The sequence below is a fragment of the Canis lupus genome, chromosome 23, assembly GCF_003254725.2.
Source record: "Canis lupus dingo isolate Sandy chromosome 23, ASM325472v2, whole genome shotgun sequence".
NCBI lineage: Eukaryota > Metazoa > Chordata > Mammalia > Carnivora > Canidae > Canis > Canis lupus.
Window position 1 is genome coordinate 51067495 of NC_064265.1, and position 18558 is coordinate 51086052.

Sequence of the window (18558 nt, forward strand, 5' to 3'; positions counted from 1 at the left end):
ATCAGTAAAAGGCACATTTTCAATTTGGATTATTTAAAAAATCTACTTACGTGTTTACATATTATATTTCAGTCACGAGGACTTGGGATGGTAAAAAGTAAAAAGATAGAAAAAGAGAAAATAGGCAACTACCCCAAAGAAAACAGGCAAAACTTATCAGAATAAAGTCGCACAATATGTCATAGTAAGAGGAAAAGTTCTCCAAATGATAAATACCAATTCTAAACTTGTTCTCCAAGGAATAAATAACAATTCTAAACTTATAATACATAATAAAAGATACGTACACACACACACACACACACACACACACACAGGAATACTACTCAACCGTAAAGAAGAATGAGATTTTGCCATTTGAGACAACACGGATGGACCCAGAGGGTATTATGTAAGTGAAATAAGCCAGAGAAAGACAAATACCATATGATTTCACTTATATGTAGAATCTAAAAGGCTAAACAAATGAACACAACAAGCAAAAAAATACTCTCTTAAATACTGAGGACTGGTGGTTCCTGGAGAGGAACTGGGTGGGAGGATGGGTAAAATAAGGGCATTTAAGAGGTACAAACTTCCATTCCTTTATATGTTTATAAAATAAACATCACAGAGATGAAAAGTACAACATTGGGAATATAGTTACAATATCGTAATAACTGGGATCCCTGGGTGGCGCAGCGGTTTGGCGCCTGCCTTTGGCCCAGGGCGCGATCCTGGAGACCCGGGATCGAATCCCACATCGGGCTCCCGGTGCATGGAGCCTGCTTCTCCCTCTGCCTGTGTCTCTGCCTCTCTCACCCTCTCTGTGTGACTATCATAAATTAAAAAAAAAAAAAACACAATATCGTAATAACTCTGTGTGGTGACAGATGGTGGCTTCACTTATTGTGGGGAGCACTGAGTAATGCGTGAAATTATTGAATAAGTATGTTGTGCACCGAACCTAATAAAACATTGTATGCTAATTATGCTTCAATTTTTTTTAAAAAAAGCTCCCAAATTTATAAAGTTTTGACAAAATTACAAGGAGAAATTGCCCTATCCAAAATGATAGTGGGAAATTTTTAAACACTTGTTTTAGCATTTGGCTGTCTAAGCACACATGAATTTATTGAGGATATAGAGAACTTAGTACAATCAAAAAGAGTTCTTTTTTTAAAAAAAAAGAGTTCTTTAATCAACTTAATACCTTATTCTCACTAACTCAAGAATACACATTCCTCTCGAGTACAAATAAACCACCTCAAGAGTCAGGGCGATGTGGTGGCTAAGAAGTTTCTGAATCCAAATGCTCTGGGCTTGATTCTTGGCTCTATTATTCAGCTATATAATCTTGAACAAGTTAAATTATTAACCTCTCCGTGCTTCGGTTTCCTTATTTATAAAATGGGGGTAATATTAGTACACTTATCTCCAAAGGTTATTGAAAGGACTAAATGTATTAACGTGTGATGAGCTCTTAGAAAAATCCCTAGAGCGTAGTAAGTGCTACAGTATTAGTTACACAGATGAGCCATAGACTGTGCCAGAGAGCGACCGCTCCTAAACGAGTGGCATCAGGCCATCTACGCTGTCTACAATGCAGCGAAATCTTAACCGAACAACAAAAAGATTACAAAAATTCTTCAGGAAATTAACGCACAGACTTCTAAGCCACTTATGACTCAAAGAGGAAATCACAATCAAAATAAGAAAGTATTTAGAATTCATAATGAAAATACGACATCTCGAAAGCTTGTGGGATGACGCTAAGTGGCACTTAGCAAGAAATGTAAGGTCTTACATGCTTCTATTAGAAAATAGGAAAAGTAAAACAGGCAAGCAACAACAACAAAAAACAATAAGCTGATTGTCCAACTAGGGGATTAAAAAAAGAATAGTAGAATACAACCAGAAAAGGAACAAAGAGGAAAACAAGTGAACATTTAAAAAGGAATTAATAAAAAATAAATAAATAAAATAAAAAAAATAAAAAAAATAAAAAAAATAAAAAGGAATTAATGAGATAGAATAAAAGACCCTACACAGATGATTAATGAACTAAAAGCTTTTTAAAAAGACAAAGCCCTGAAAATATTGATGAAAGAATCAGTGAAAAAGAGCATTTAAATACAGATAGAACAGAACACAGAAAGTAAGAAAAAAGTTTTATGCCAGTAAATTTGAAAACTGAGATAAAATATACAATTTCCCAGAAATGACATTTTACCAAAAGTGACTGAAGCAAAACTCTGATTTTCTTCAAAGAAATGAAATCGGTAATTTAAAAATCAACCAGCACCACCCCCCTCAAAAACAAAACAAAAATAGCCCCCAGAGGGCTTTATAGTTTTCTATGAAATTAAGTAATAGATTGCCACAATCTTATAAAAGTCTTGTAGATAACAGAAATGTGGAAACTTTTCCGAGCTCATTTTATGACCCCGTACATATAACTTAATACCAAAGCCAGGGAAAGACAGTGGAAGAAAGGAAAATTCGAGGTCAATCTAATGGTTCCAAAGCTCCTTTAAAAATATCAAACCAAATCAGGAAACGTACTAAAATTAATGTCAAATCTCACTTTATCCCAGATTATTATAATGGTTTTATATTTTAAAAATCAGCTATTAGAATTCACCACATTAATGGATTAAAAGAGAAAATAGGATTACTTCAAAAGAGAAGAAACAGCAGTTAATAAAATTAACCAATTCTTAGAAAACCAGGAGTAAAATGGAACAGAGATTGATCTATTTTTCTTACTCTTGTATCACCAGCATCTGGTACAGTATCTGGCGTATAATTAGTAAGCACCTAATAAGTATTGGTGAATAAGTTGAGGAAAAACCTATAGACAAGATATTAGGATTAATAAGAGAGTTGAGTAAGTTTACTGGGTATATGATCATGATACAAGGTCAATTCTGTTTTAATCACTTGAAAAAAAATAGCTGGAAAATAATTTTTTAAAGTGTCATTTATAATGTCAGCAAAAAATCTAAAATACTTATTATTTTAAAGAGGATTTATACAACTTTCAAGATCTTTAAGAAAAAAATAATAAAATGTTATTGAAAGATTTTTAAGATCTAAGAAAATGTACAGATACATAATATCTACAGATAAGACAGTGACATAAAGATGTTAATTTTCTTCAAATAAATCCATAGATATAATAAAATTCCTATTAAGACAGTGACAGAATCAGTCATTAAAATTGAGAAGCTAATATTTTAAAGAAGTTTGGGGATATTTGTCCTACCAGATACCAAGACTTATTACAGTAACGGTGTAAGGCCAGCTGTATTAGGAATAGGAGAGGTGCAACATGCATAAGAGACAGGGTTTATGCAAGAATATAGAAAAAACTCCTTTAGATTATGAAGAAAAGACTTTTTAAAAGCCTCAATAGAAAAATGGAAAGAAAAGAAAAAAACCTAAACCATAAGCAGATATTTTACTGAGGAGGAAACCCAGATGGCAAATAGCAAACAAATACGAAAAAATGATCCGTTGCCCTTCCCAACAATGCAGGGAGTGTAAACTGAAATAGCAGTCAGATATGGTTCACTTAAATCAACCAAAAACTTCAAAAATCTCATAAAAGCAAGCATTGGTATATAAAGCCACTGGGAGCCTCAAGCATGTCTGAGGCAGTGTAAGTTGGTACAGCCACGGGGGGGAGCAGTTTGGTGGCACATCAGAAACCTGAAAGGAGCCCATCACCAGTTGTTTCTCTCCTAGTGGACTTCACGAGAGATCCTAGCACATCGGCCAAAAACACTGGTTTTAAGAATTGTTCACTGTCACACTGTTTAAATAGTAAACGTCCATCCGAAGAAGAATACGTAACCAAACCGTGGCCTAGTCATGTAGGGGAACCCTCTATCCCTCCAAAACAAACGAATTGGGACTACCTACCCCAACACAAACCTCAGAAGCATTATATCAAGTCTTACGGTACCGTTTATATAAAGTCTAAAGGCATGGAATACAACGCTCCAAATAATTTTTTTTTTTTTTTTTTTTTTTTTTTTAATTTTTATTTATTTATGATAGTCACAGAGAGAGAGAGAGAGAGGCAGAGACACAGGCCGAGGGAGAAGCAGGCTCCATGCACCGGGAGCCTGATGTGGGATTCGATCCTGGGTCTCCAGGATCGCGCCCTGGGCCAAAGGCAGGCGCCAAACCGCTGCGCCACCCAGGGATCCCGCTCCAAATAATTTTTGAGCTACGCGTGTGTAGCAAAGAAATGATAACTCTCATAGTCAGGATATCGGCTCCTCGGGGATGAAAGGGAAGAGATTTGAAGTAGAGAGAAACGTTCAGGTGATTTTAATTTTATCCAATTTCTAAAAATTGGGCAATTTGAGTGTATGTAACATTTTGTATTTTTTTTTTAAAGGAGTTAAAGAGAATTGGAAGGTGGGAGCATGGATTAGGCAAAGGGGACGTGGTAGGGGAGGGGGAGTGGAAAGAGTATGAGTGGGCGGCGATGAGTAATCTGGGAGGACAGCCGACGCCGCCGTAGAAGATATAAAAGTAATCCAACATGGACTTGAAAAGACAAAACTTAAAGGCACATTTGGGAACTTGGAGAGAACTTTGAGTGAGAAGTTGCATTTTTCAAGCAAAGCATAAGGACAGAACAGTCCCCAGTGGTGTTTTGGACTAACTAACGGAAAAGAAGGCAGGGACTGTACAATGGAATCCAGTAAGGCTCAATGGTTTTGTGAGCGACTTTAGGGAAAGGATTGAAGACCCTGCTTGCCAAATTTTCAGATTCTACAAAGATGGGAGTGATCACTAGTATTTTGGACAGAATCATGATTTTTAAAAGGTATGAATATCCTGACACGAGGGCCTGAAGACAAGAATATTATTATACTGGTTTAAAACGTGACATACTACGCTTACAATTTTTTTTTTCAAGTTCTCTAATTGCAAGTCTTGATTCAACCTTAGGGTTCTGGTACATGGCAAGATAAATGTGGCCAATTGTGCGATGTTACTGTTGAAAACTAATGTGAAAGATGGAGTGTCTGGCTCTTATCAGCAATTGTTCCAAGCAGTTGGATTAAGTACTGGGCAATGATAAATTATAATAATAAATCAGGAAGATTCCAGGGGGAAAGAAACCAGAATGTTGAGAACATAGGCGGTACTTGGGAGCTACAGTGAGACGTCCTCCGAGAATGGGGAAACGGGATTGCTCGTTGAGGATCAGTCGGGGGGAAACATCCACTTGTATGAGTGGGATTCACCAGCTACTGGGCTAACCCAACATGCTGTCTGTACATGAGTGACGACAGGTGAGCCAAATATGGGGCGCTAGGACTGGATGTGATTCTGAGGGAGAAGGAGGAAACCTCATCGACGATAATATCCGTCGTCTAGATAAAGACTGGGGGAACACACTTGGTGATGGCGGCCAGGAAGCGCATGAATTCTGGCAGACCTGAGTCATATTTTTCACTGTAAATCGGTAAGTCAGCGCTCCAGCTCATACCTCTGAGTCCTGCATGTGGATAGCGCGATGTGGACAGCATTTGTCACGTCCTGACAAAACTGAGTTTCCAGACCTAAGCCTTCTCTGCCATAGGCTCCTTCTTTGTCATGGAAAAAACCTAGGGACACTAAGACACCAAGGAGGCGTAGCCGAGAGGACAGAAGCCAGAGGTGATCCCTGGTACCTATATCTTCCTTAGTCTCACGTTCCCGCAGGAACAGGGTTGCACTCGTTTGATTGTTGGGGCAATGAACAGACCAAAGAACGACGTATAGAACGTGCAAAGAGTAAGATTTCATGTGGCCAGGAGGAGGAACACACTAACAATTCAAAATTCTGACAGTGCCTCTTTCGAGTTGTCTGGATGGACCGCAACGAAGGGCCATCTCTTTGGAGAACCATCCTCATGACAAGCCTCCCCCTGCTGACTTCGTCCCTACAACCACCAGGAAGGAAGTTCTGGTTGGCATAGTCAGGTGTCCCCACGTCTTCCGTCGCTCCTGGCAAGGGCAAGGTGGAAAACGACGGAAGGCTCCATTGGGGCTTCATGCAATGGCAAAGGGAAATCTATGAAGGAGAAGTTGAGGAGCAAGAAGAAAGGTCAGAAGCTTACTATGTTCTCATCGTCGCAAGCGTAGAAGGAGAGGCCACCTCTTTGTCAGGAGTAGTGAAGAAGGGGTTTCTGCGCTGGAAAGAAGTTGGAAAAGATGATTTAGAAGATCCCTTGGCATCCTCTGTAAAGAGGAGATTGAGGCGGAGAATGGATCGCGGAGATCCAGGGTCATTAGGAAAGCTCTAATAGGGGAAAGGGGGGTCGAGCTACAGGGAAGTGAGCCATAGAGCGGACGTGGTGTTCAGTGGGCTGATGACTGGCATCGGTCATTGAACGTCATGCACATTGGGGTATCATGGGAAGGTTTTGAACAACGGGGTACATGCAATAAAATCTTGTTTGGGAAGCTTAGTCAGGGAACCGTTAGTACATCGAACTGGAGATTGGTAAGAAGGCAAGAAGATCAACTCTGTTGAAGGCCTGAGCCGGGGTGACGGCAGCAGGACGGGAAAAGAGGGAGGAGGTGAGGAGGCGTTTCTCAGGGAGACTCCGCAGACCTACAGGGAAAGGAGAGAGGGACGGAAAGCTCACGAGTGACTGCAGGTTGCACACCTGGGGATCTGAGAGAGTGACAGCACGGCGGGAAGAAAGATGACAACTTCTCATCTGCGTAGGTTGAGTTTGAGATCATGGGTATCGACTAGGACGGGCTTGAGGCCCAGGGACCGAGACCAAGGCTGAAAACAGAGATCTGGGATTCCCTAGCGTCCGCGTCGCCCTGGAGGCGGTCAGCTGCGAAGAGGGTTGACGCCAAAGAACAGCGTCAGTGTATTTTTAGGAGGAAGTGATTACTAAGAACTGGAACCACTGGGGGAAAACGAAGCTCGGGCTGGCTTTTAAAGGAACGAAGGGGGAGCCGGAATCCCACACCGAGACACGGTGGCCCGCGGGACGGAGCACCAGCCCCTAACCGTGGGTTGATCTGCGGCGTCCCGCTGAAAACGACTTCTGCTTATTCTGCTGCCATCGGCTCAGCCGCCGTCGCAGACGGGGACGTGCAAGAGGCGCGACGTGAAGGGCGTCGGCAGGTGCAGGGCCGGGGAGCTGCTGGCACCTCTGGGTCTCGGCTGCGATGCCCATCAGAGGGCTTGAGGGGCAGATCCCGCTCCTGGCGGCAGGGCGCCTGCCTGCCTCAGTGGCGACAAGTGGGGATGCGCAACGGGCCCACTGGCCCTAAAATTCTGAGTTGGAGGAGCGCTGAAATAAGCCATTGGCGACGGGAACAAAAGAAATCACTGGCACGAGTGACCTCTAGTGGAAACGGGCTTCAGGGCACTTACACAAACATATACATTTAAATGTAAATACATGAATATGTATACGTGTGTGTGTGTGTGTGTGTGTTTAGGTTGGATTACACGAAAATCAGTGGCATATTCAGCTTCATTTCCACCGGGTGTGAAGGGAGGGGCTGCTGCGAGAAGCACACACGTCCTGCCCGGAAAGTGGGAACCGAACCCAACACTTCGGGTTTCGAGTCACACGGAGGCGATCGACGTTCCGCAAACACCTGAACACGTGGTGGGTGTCAAGGACACAGGCCGAGAGCGGCGTGCTGGGGCAGGGAGCGCGCCCCAGGCCTGGGGAAGGCCCCGGCCCCCCCGTGCCCCCCCACCTCACGGACCCCGGAACGCACGGCGATGCCTGCGACGGGTGCCCTTCTGGCAACTCGGAGTGTCACGGCTCCAGCTCTGTCCTTTCCCTGGGCCTGGGGGCTGCTGGCGCCAAGTGTCAGCAAATGCTTCGGAGCTGGGGGGACGCAAGCCACGCGTGGGACGGTCGGCCTTGGGAACGGGACTGGGGCCACGGGTCCACGCGCCACGCAGAGGGCAGCAGCAGGGGCCACCCTGGCACTGCCCACAGCCACCCGCTCGGGGGACGCTTGCCAAACGCCCAACCTGGATGCGGAGGAAGGCCACAGGGAAGGGCGGGGATGGGGACTACAGGCTGTGGGATCGCCCGCGAGGCGAGGGGTGGGCGAGTTCAGTTACATGCGTCACTACAGAAAACGGCGTAAAGAGAGATTTTTTTTTTTAAATGGAGACTCTACACAAAATCCACAGAACCAGTGTCACCAAGGCCTGGGCAACTGCCCCCTCGGGCAGCAGCGCCATCCTTGTCCCCGTCTCGTGTTACCTGGTGGCCACAGGTGCGTCCTGCCTGCCTTCCTTACCTAGCCCCCTGCACACACCCCGCTTTGTCTGCGGAGGCTGTTGCACAGCCCGGCCCATCGGCTTTCCCCGGGATTCCCGCCCCACCTGCCTCCTCTCCGGGTCATAGAAACAGCCCTTGGGTGAGCCCTTCGTGATACTCTCACTCTGGTCCGTGATTTCCAGAGGCCTGGCCTCCCTGAGCGGGCGAAGGGCGGTCCAGGGGCCCCCGGACTCCGGGTCTGGCCTGGAGTTACTCCTTAGACGCCGAACTGAACCACCTGGCCCCGTTACAAGGACACGGGGTGCTCAGGGCCCTCCCTCCTCCCCCTGCAAAGATCCCCTCCCCCCAAAACACGTACAATCGTTGGGCTCCCGAAGGGTCATTCCGGCGTCTAGTTCACAAACGGGTTTACTTACTGACGACGAGCTAATTATTTTGATTTGCTCCAAAGCTTCGGTCAGGCTGTCTTCAATCTCGGAGTCATCTAAGGAGAAGAGGTCCCCGGCCCGTGAAAGGTCTTTTTGTCCTAAAACCAGTCTGAACAGTTGATGCATGATGAGAAGACTGATAACCACTGGACTCTGTGTGGGTTTCAGTCATCAGAGCTTAAGGAAGGTGAAAGCACGCAGTGGGGGGCTCACTTTGTGTCCCTTAAAAGGTCATTTTTCTCCAGAATTTGAGGTCCTCTTTGACTCTCTCTGGAAAAGAAACAAATGATACAACATATTTGTTAGGAGAACCATGAGCTCGGGATTGGAACTGGGTGCCCAGCGGGGGGCGGGGGGGGCATTCAGAAATGTGTGTAGAGTGACAGATCCTGACCTGATGACCTTCAAATGGACTCTTCCATTGTTATTTCTTTTTTTCAGAAGGTCCCGTCAAAAATTATTAGGTTTCTCCAGAATTTGATACGAACCTTAAGAAGCTGCTTGACCCGCACGCTTACTTTTCTCCTGCCTCCTCCTCCTCCTCTCTGCACCACACGGGAACAAGGGGACAAGCAGAGTGATGGGCCCGCCACCCGCCACCCACCAGATTTCCCCCAGATTCCCACGGAAACCACACAGAACAGGGCGGTGAAAGGAAAGAGGGGACAGAAAAGGTCGCCCAGACTCCCGCCTGCTTCTCTCTCTCCTGCTGCCTTCCTGGCTGGCTTCCTTCCTCTTCTGACAACGGGCGCTCCCCCAACCCTAAGTGCGGGACGAGGTCGCAGCACCTGCCTTCTTCGTCTACACTCTGAAAACAAGTAGCAGGGAGCCCAAGGGCCCGTGAGACCAGCTAGATCTGAGTGTGAGCGTGAGCGTGAGTGTGGACGCGGGCGTGAGCACTGGGCTCCAAGTGATGGCATCGTGACGCCGGCTAAGGGGGAAGGAAGGCCTTGGGGTCGGGCCATCCCCCCTCTCTCCCCACAGCTGAAATAATGAAGTCCCGCGTGCTTCTTGCTCACTTAACGGTCCCCAGAGAGAGGAGCAAGGGTGCAAACTGAGTGTCCTTCCTCTCTCGTCAGCCGCCCCCGGGGCCTCCTACAATCCCAGGCCACCTGCAGCCGCGGCCACCGGAGCCGTCCCCTCCGTCGTGAGCCCGAAGGCTCGAGCAGCTGCACGTGCTGCCGTCCCGGGCGCCTGGCCCCGGGCCCGTGTTCACAGCGAGCAGAGGTGGATCCCGAAGCATGTTCCCCGGAACAAGTGTGTGCGGTCCCCCGGGGGGTCCCGGCCTGCCCCCCGCTGTCGCCGTGCAGGCCCGCGTGCTGAGTGCAGCTGTAAAGTGTGACGATACACACTCGCAGCGCACTACGGTCTCTGGCGTCATCAGGCAGATAAGCCGTATGGGTGGCTTTATGGCCACCGAGCGGGTGTCGAGGGGCGTGTCACCTACGGGCGACCTGTGTGCTCTTGCCGACTGGAGAGCGTGATGCCCAGTGCTTACGTTCGCCGGCCTGCGCGCCAGGCTCCGTCCTGGGGACGGAGCAAACCATAACTCACTTAACCCGCAGCACGAGAGGATGTTTCCCCCGTGTCACTGGTGAGGAGCCAGGGACCTGCCCCCGCCGCGGGGTGGCCAACCGAGAGCTGTGGTGGGGACCCAGAGATCGCAGCGCTGGGCCCCACGACCACCGCGGGCTTCGGAGTCGAGTCCACGCGGGCGGCTGCTGGGAGCAGGAGCCCCGAGCACCAGGAACATTCGAAGCAAAGATGCGGCGGCGTCGGAGCACGCCACGGACTTCTCTTCCCTCCGCCACTGAGGGAGTCAGGGCCCGCGTCCTGCCCGTCTGTGCCCTGGGGTCGGGCCAACCAGGGAGCGGGGAAGTCACAGGGACGAGGGGAGCAGCAGAGTTGGGGGGAGCTGCAGGGGGTGGGGGAGGGAGAGCGGACGGAGAGGCCTACCAAGCAGGACGCACCTTGCGAATGTGGAGATTGTGACGGGGGACACTGGGTGAAACGGAGAATCTATGGGGAAATTGGGTCAGCGCGCTCCCGAACTGCCCCCTGAACACACCTCTCCCCCGGACATTTGCAGTGACAAGGTCCCGGTGAAAGGACATTCAGGAAAACAAGACACTGGACGGCCGTGGGAAATGGGGTCACCTTGACCTGGCAGCTGGTTGGTCCCCAGCCCTCCCTCCTGAAGCGGAGTCAGCTGTGCCCCAGACACGGCGCAGCCGGGGCTCTGAGAAGGAGGCGAGGGGCACCCCAGGCTCCCGGGGCCCCTTCCTCGCTCCCCCCACTCACAGCGCCCCGGGACGGAGCCCCACAGTCACGCCACCCTCGAGTGTCCATCACACAGCAAACATCACTGTCACAGCCCCGCCGGCCCGAGAACTTCCGCACCCTAACGGTGGGGTGGGGACAGCTGAGGCCTGCACCACACATTCGGTGACACAAGGGTGACCCGCACAGACGGCTCATCTGTTCTGCAAAAGGAAGCTTGGGGGAGCACAAGGGAGGCGGGGATCTCTCCTAGGGGACGAAGGCTTTGACAAGGAAGGTGCACGGGCCACTTCGGGGCTGTTCGGGTCCCATTTGCGGGAGCTGAGGACACAGAGCCAGCTGCCTCCGCTTGGTGGTTGTTGGGCCTCTGGCTCCTGCTCTTCCCTTCTCCGAGCCTCAGTTTTACTCTCTGCAAAATGGAGCTGATGCCTGCCTGGCCTCTGTGACCAGGTCGCCTCGGAGATGGAAGCTAAGGACGCGGGGAGAGCCCTTTGTCAACTCCGGGCAGCAGCAGGTGCAGCAGCAGGTGCTCAGCAGGCGGCGCCTCCCCGAGGACTGAGTGCTCCCTGAGGACCATGTCCCCTAAAGCTCATGACAGTCCCCTGGGGTGACAGGGTGATGTTTGAGCAGACGGCAACTGGGCGGGGCACCCAAGAGGCACCGTGGGGGCGGGGCTGGAGGCCTTGTCTCCCAGAAGGAAGCCCCAGGGCACCCCGTGACCCCCTCCTGAGCACCTGCCCTCTGCACCCTGTGGACCCCCCCCACCAGGACCCTCGGGCTCGGCCTCTGGGGCTCAGCCGCGGGGTCAGCGCTGTGCTCCAGGCCGGATCCCGGCCAATGTCTCTGCAGCAGCGGGGGGCGAGGTGGGGGGGTCACCCGTGTCACGGGGTCCCGCGGCCCCCAGCACGTGCACCGAGCTCGCGGCTAGGTACTTGCTGCTCGGTCCTCCCGTCACCCCGCAGGGGGGCGGGGACTGTCGTCGGGAGCAGCGGGCCTGGGAAGGTCGCGGCAGGTCGCGGCTCAGGTCCCCTGGGCCAGCCCCCCCCACCTCGCCCTTTAGGGGCCACAGACGGGTGCAGGCCCGCCCCACCCGCAGCCTTCGCCGCGCCACGCCGCCCCCCTGCCTCAGCGACCCGCCCCGGGCCCCTCCCTCCGCCCTCGGCCTGTGTCTGGGTGTCCGGGAGCCCGCGGGGACTCGGGGTGCGCAGGGAGGAGCGGCGCCGCACCCGCACCCGCACCCGCACCCCCGGCAGCGCGGCAGGTGGGACACAGTCCAGGGGCCCCGCCCCGACCCCACGGCCCGCACCCACCCCGACCCCACCCCGCACCCCCGCACCCCCGCACCCGGACCCTGACCCCACCCCGCACCCACGCATCCCGGCCCCCACCCACCCACCCAGTCCGCACCCGCCCGCACCCCCGCACCCCGGCCGTCCCGCACCCACCCTGGCCCCCCGCACCCCGCCTGTCCCCCCTCGGCCGCCCCCCTGCCCCCCTCAGCCCCCCACACCCCGACCTTGCCCCCTCGGCCGCACCTGCACCCGCACCCACCCGCACCCCCGCACCCCGCACCCCCGCACCCCGGCCGTCCCGCACCCACCCTGGCCCCCCGCACCCCGCCTGTCCCCCCTCGGCCGCCCCCCTGCCCCCCCCCAGCCCCCCGCACCCCGACCTTGCCCCCTCGGCCGCACCCGCACCCTCACCCGCACCCCCGGCAGCGCGGCAGGTGGGACACAGTCCAGGGGCCCCGCCCCGACCCCACGGCCCCGCACCCACCCCGACCCCACCCCGCACCCCCGCACCCGGACCCCGCACCCACCCCGCACCCCCGCACCCCGGCCCCCACCCACCCACCCAGTCCGCACCCACCCCGCACCCCCGCACCCCGGCCGTCCCGCACCCACCCTGGCCCCCCGCACCCCGCCTGTCCCCCCTCGGCCGCCCCCCTGCCCCCCCCAGCCCCCCGCACCCCGACCTTGCCCCCTCGGCCGCACCCGCACCCACACCCGCACCCCCCCCCCCCCCGCAGACACAGTCCAGGGGCCCCGCCCCGATCCCACGGCCCCGCACCCACCCCGACCCCACCCGCACCCCCGCATCCCGGCGCCCCGCACCCCCGCACCCCAGCCCCCACCCACCCACAGACCGCACCCACCCCGGCCGTCCCGCCCCCACCGCGGCCCCCACCCCACTCCTCACCCCACCCTGGCTCCACCCCATCCCGGCCAGGCCCCCCGCACCCCGCCCTCCCCGCCCCCCCCAGCCCCCGCACCCCGGCCTTGCCCCCTCGGCCGCCCCCGCCCGCACCCACCTTGCCCCCCCCCCCCCGCCGTACCTGGCGCTCGGCTCGGGGCTGGGGGGGCACGGCCGGGACCACGCAGCTCCCCGACCCCGACCCGGCGCCGGCGGCTGCTGGAGCCTCGGAGGAATGCGGGGAATGCGGCGGGCGGTCAGGTGACCCGGTGCACCTGGGGGGGCCGAGCCTGCTGGGGAAGCTGCTCTGCGGGGACCACAGGCCGCCCCGCGCTCCCGACGGGCCACACCTGCCCCGGGAAGGGGGGAGGCGGGGGGGGGGGGGTGACCGTGACCCGCGGCTGCTGGGGGCATCACCCCGCGGGGGGCCGGGCCTGTGGCTCCCGAGCTCCTGGGCGCTCCGGACGCTGAGCGCAGGGCCGGGTGAGAGCCACAGCGGCCGGACGGGGATCCCCTCGGCCCCCTCGGTCCCCCGGTACCTCGATCCCCCCCCATCTCCTCTGTCCCCTGATCCCTCGATCCCCCCAATCCCCCCATCCCCTCGGTCCCCCCATCCCCTCAGTCCCCGATCCCTCGATCCCCCCAATCCCCCCATCCCCTCGATCCCCCATCCCCTCAATCCCCCCATCCCCTCAGTCCCCCTGATCCCCTCAATCCCCCATCCCCTCGATCCCCCATCCCCTCAATCCCCCATCCCCTCATTCCCCCTGATCCCCTCCCTCCCCCCCATCCCCTCAGTCCCGTTGATCCCCCAGTCCCCCAGTACCCTCAGTCCCCCGGTACCCCCAGTACCCTCAGTACCTCTGATCCCCCTGATCCCCCTGGTCCCCCAGTCCCCCCAGTCCCCTCGGTCCCCCCAATCCCCTCAATCCCCCACTCCGTCCCCTGGTTACCTCGATCCCCTCGGTCCCCTCAGTCCCCTCAATTCCCTCGATCCCCTCAGTCCCCTTCCCCTCAGTCCCCTCCGTCCCCTGGATCCCCTGGGCCACCGCTGGACTGGGGCTGCTGTGAAGCTGAGGGCCCAGGAGGCAGGAGGTTGCTCCTGCAGGGGGCAAATCACTAGGCCACACGTCCTCTTCTGTCCCACCCGCCTGTGTGGGGAGACTTGGGGGGTTTGGGCTCCACATCCACTTCGGTGACACCCAGAGGAGACGTTTATCTCGCTTCACCTCACTGACCCTCCCAGGGGAGGAAAAGAGCCCGAGACGCACAACACTCAGAGGGTTCAACCCCTGACGGGGCATGAAGGAAACCCGGTTTCAGGGGCACCTGGGGGTGCCGCCAGTGAAGCCCGTGACTCTTGGTCCCAGCTCAGAGTGGGCTGCGTCTGCTTGACATTCGCTTTGCCCCTCTCGTCTGCTCTCACTCAAATAAGTAAATAAATCTCTTAAAAAAAACAAACCCGCCTTTTTACCTGTACTATTCTCTGCCTGCATTTTGTCCTTAGAGGGTCCACTGGCCACCACATCCCCTACCTGCGGGCGGAAGGTCCAGGAGGCTGCGCTGCAGACAAATTCCTCTGTGCGGTCACCAAGATGTGACTCCCCGCAGCACTACCCGGCAAAGGCCTGTGGCCGGAGGGACTGGAGGGACTGCGCACCTGTCACTGACCCCGTTGACCCAGGTCACATGCTCCAGGGGAATGACCTTTCTAGACCTTTGGTGATCAATCCCATTTTTCTGCCATCCTGTATGAGAATTCCTTTGCTTTGCACAGTTTGCTCCGTGACAATGGAGACTCCAGCCACCCCGGAGCAGGTGTAGCCTTTCGCTGGTGGCTTTCTGGCTTGCAGATAGTGGTGTAGTTTCCTCTTTTAAAGGAACAGACTCGCTTTCTGTAGGCTTCCCCTTCTTCAACCCCTATTCCTTATTTCTGGTTCTTATGGCTAGATTTTACCGAACTTTTTAAAAGGAGTATAGGTTCCAGAATTGGACATTTTATGGGAACCCATTAAGAAGAGCAGCGTGGTTAGAGAATGGGGAACCCAGACCCCAGTGGGCTCAGCTATGCCGTGACCCGCGAGGACACATCGGGCCGCTGATGAACCTTCTTGAGCCTCAGGTTCCTTATTTGCACCTGAGGATTGTGAAATGGGTTGTCGAGAGGCTTCCTGAGACTATGTAAAGCATTCGGCACAGAACCCAGCAAATAGCAGCCACACAAGAAGGAAGAGCAGTCGCATCCCCAGTAACGTCATGATCGTCATGATCGTTGTAGGTCACTTTCCTGGTAACTTGTCCTTATGCCATCCCTTCAAGAGCTCACACGCTGCTACCCGCTACCCCACCCTGAGTTCCCATGTCACAGATGCGGGGGTCTTTCCCGTTTGGGTCATATTTATATCCTAGCTGTACTCTCCTCCAACGTAAATCTGGGTAGTTTATGCACTACCTTGAAAGTGTCCCTATGGACTTTCTTTTCTTTTCTTTTCCTTTTTTTTTTTTTTGGCAGACTTGTTCTTTGGAGAGATAGCCTTAACCCCAACCATGGTGAAACAGTAACTGGATTTTTTTTTTTTTTTTTTTTTTTGGAGTGGAAATGGACTGAAATTCAATGCATCTCAGACTTTTTGTGGCTGCTTAATCCAAATACCTGAGTTTTCTATGTAAGAGGGCTGCTCACTGCCACATTTCTTAGTGAGAATGGAGCGTATAATTCCCTCCAGGGCACTAGAGGGAAAAGTTCTTTAAGACTTTCCAAGGTGACCTGCACTCAACGAACACTAATACAACATGGCTGGTTTACGCCATTCTTCATCAGTAGATCTATGAAGTAAAAATACCCATGAACCAGTGGATTCAACTGCCCCACTATTAAGATACCAACTGTGGAGGACACGGAGGCTATTTGGGGGAATTTCAATAAACTTCATTAACTCAGGAAGCCAACTTATTCTGAGAAAATGAGCCTCTAGCTTCCAGTTTGGGGTTAGGGTATTCCCTAGTTTCTTCAGTTTGGAAAAGTCTAGAATAGCAACGTTTATTTACGGGATACTTTGGAACAACACTACTGCGCATCGAAATCCCCTCACCTTGCTCACCTGGGTCATAGATGCCCACTGATGAACTTCGACTGGTTTGGGTTCTAGCAACTTTCAATAAAGTTCTCAGATAGACTTTCCCGTGAAAGGAAGGATTAAAGATTCTTTTCAAGGCGCATCTTATTCACCCAGTGTGAGAGCCCTACAGGCGTTCCCATGGGAACTGGCCGGACACTGCAGCCCTTCCCACAGGATGTCTATTGTTCCCCGACCGCCTCTCGGTTTCCTCTGCCGGGACATGTTGCTTCATTCCCGTCCACTGAAAGCCTCCGACGCTGGGTTATTCCAAATGATGCTAAGGATTCACCCCCTTGGTCTTTTTCTAGAACTCATCCAGTCTAGGTTTGTAGCAGGCTCATTATCATAAGCACATACAGAAAATAGGTTTGGTGACCTATTTAGGCAAGAGCTCAAGAAACATTTAATTTTGAACACATACTGCTGTGTCCTGAAACCCCGACGGGGCGTATTTCCTTTCTTTGGAAACGAGGGAAACATCTCTAAGTCTAACAGACTTTCTAAACTGAGGATTTGTGATCTGTCATAATGATTTCATAGCGTGCCCATTTTCATAGATTTTGACTCTGCAGGTCACATTCCCTTGATTGCTTACAAATCTTGGTACAAATTGAATGAACCTTATAACCATATAAATATCAATAATGAATATAAATCTTGCTGAGATCTTTTAATTCAAATTCTGTAGGTGTTATTTTTCCGGAAAGCATACCCGAACTCTCACATTACAAAGAAAATTCCATGTTAAACGTGTCTTTATTTACATTTAAATTCCATATCCTGGAATTGGTCCTGTATTGACCAGTTCAAACGATGCCTTAGCTATTTTTTTTCCATCCCTTAAATTGAAAACCTCCATGTTTCGATTTAAAAGGTCATGGAATCCAACGGCTGATTACTATAGCGACTTAAGCACGTATCTGACGGAGCAAAACGGACGCTCGGTTCAGTTACGATTTGTAGGATAACTGAACTATCAAAGGGAAAAATGAGACCACCGGTAAACAGTAACGGTGCCTCCTCGACCCACCGACTGGAAGATGCTGTTGAATTTTCTTTGAAAATCGTAGGCAGGGCCGGTTTCTTTGCTGGTTGCAAGATATTTCTTGGGGTAAACAAAAATTATGAAATAGAAATGAGCCCAGACAGCTACAGAGTAAAACAAAAATGCACATACTGTGAATCTAGAAGCTCAGTTGTCTGCTCCTGAGGCCTAGAGACATGTTTTAATAACCCACAGAGAGGTGGCTTCTTTACCCTAATAACCGGGAAGCTCGCACACGGGGCCAGACACACAGCTCCCGAGCGAGCGCTCTGTCTGCATAATCAGCCAGCCCCTGGAAGTTTCTCTGCCCCACGCCCGCAACCCACCCCCCTGTCGCTGCAGCTTCTGACATCTAGTTTAATTAGCTGGTGTTTGGGCTGAAGAAAAGGACAGGGAAAGAGCCAACACAGGATGGTAAGGCAGATGCTTGCTGCCTGGGGCCCCGCCGCCCTCCCCTGCGCCCCCCGGGCTGCCTGGGCCCTGAGCCCCTCCCTGGGCTCCCCATGGGGGGCCGGCAAATGGGTAACTTCACTGCGCCCCCCAGGCCTCTGCCTGGAGCCAACAACGGGACACAGCCTCCGGATGGGCAGTGGCGGAGGAGCGGCCTCCCTGGGCTCCCCCCAGGCCCCCCAGTTTCACCAAGCACCAGCCTTCCCGCCGTAGCTTGGCGTCTGTCCATGAATGACCCCCTGGCAGGAGCCAGGATGCAGCACCTAACCTGGCCTGTGGAGCCTTCCAGGCCGCATGGGCATGGGGGGGGGAGCTGGGGAGCAGTGGGGAGAGGGGAGCAGTGGAACGAGGGAGCATTTAAACCCAGCTCCCTACCAGGAAACACCAGGAGAGAAATGAAAGGGCCGGAGTAGGGGCCAGGCCGCGGGTACTGCGAGGCCACCCGGACCCCAGTGACGGCCCCAGGGGCCCTGGGGTTCCTCGGAGGCAGCCCTGCATGATTTTAGGGCACCCCCAACCGCTAATGCCCTACCTCTACCATCCAGTACCCTCTCCTCGGGCCCAGGGCTCTGGGGACCCCTTACTAGTCGTACTCTCTTCCTCCTTTAAGGAAAGTGCCGCAGCCCCCAGCCTCTGATGCATGAGTTGGTGAATCCCGGGGACTGTCGTGTCCGGAGGCCCCCTCTCCCCTCACAAGTGTGTGACATGGGCTTTCTCCCCTGGCTGATTGGGTTTCGCCTACATGTACAGCAGTAGAATATCTCTCGGGGCCTCTGCTAAGA

The 18558-nt window shown here is 53.2% G+C and overlaps 1 protein-coding gene across 1 annotated transcript in view; it reads right to left on the reverse strand.

Annotated features, from left to right (window-relative positions):
• Window positions 1-13395, reverse strand: part of VEPH1 (ventricular zone expressed PH domain containing 1) — a 220850-nt gene extending 207455 nt beyond the window's left edge. Inside the window, exons 1-2 of the mRNA XM_049099858.1 lie at window positions 13305-13395; window positions 8678-8959 (exon numbers count right to left, since the gene is read on the reverse strand). Of these exons, the coding sequence (XP_048955815.1) occupies window positions 8678-8815 (138 nt within the window). The 5' untranslated portion in view covers window positions 8816-8959; window positions 13305-13395. The remainder of the gene's footprint in view (window positions 1-8677; window positions 8960-13304) is intronic.
• Window positions 13396-18558: the final 5163 nt, after the last annotated feature.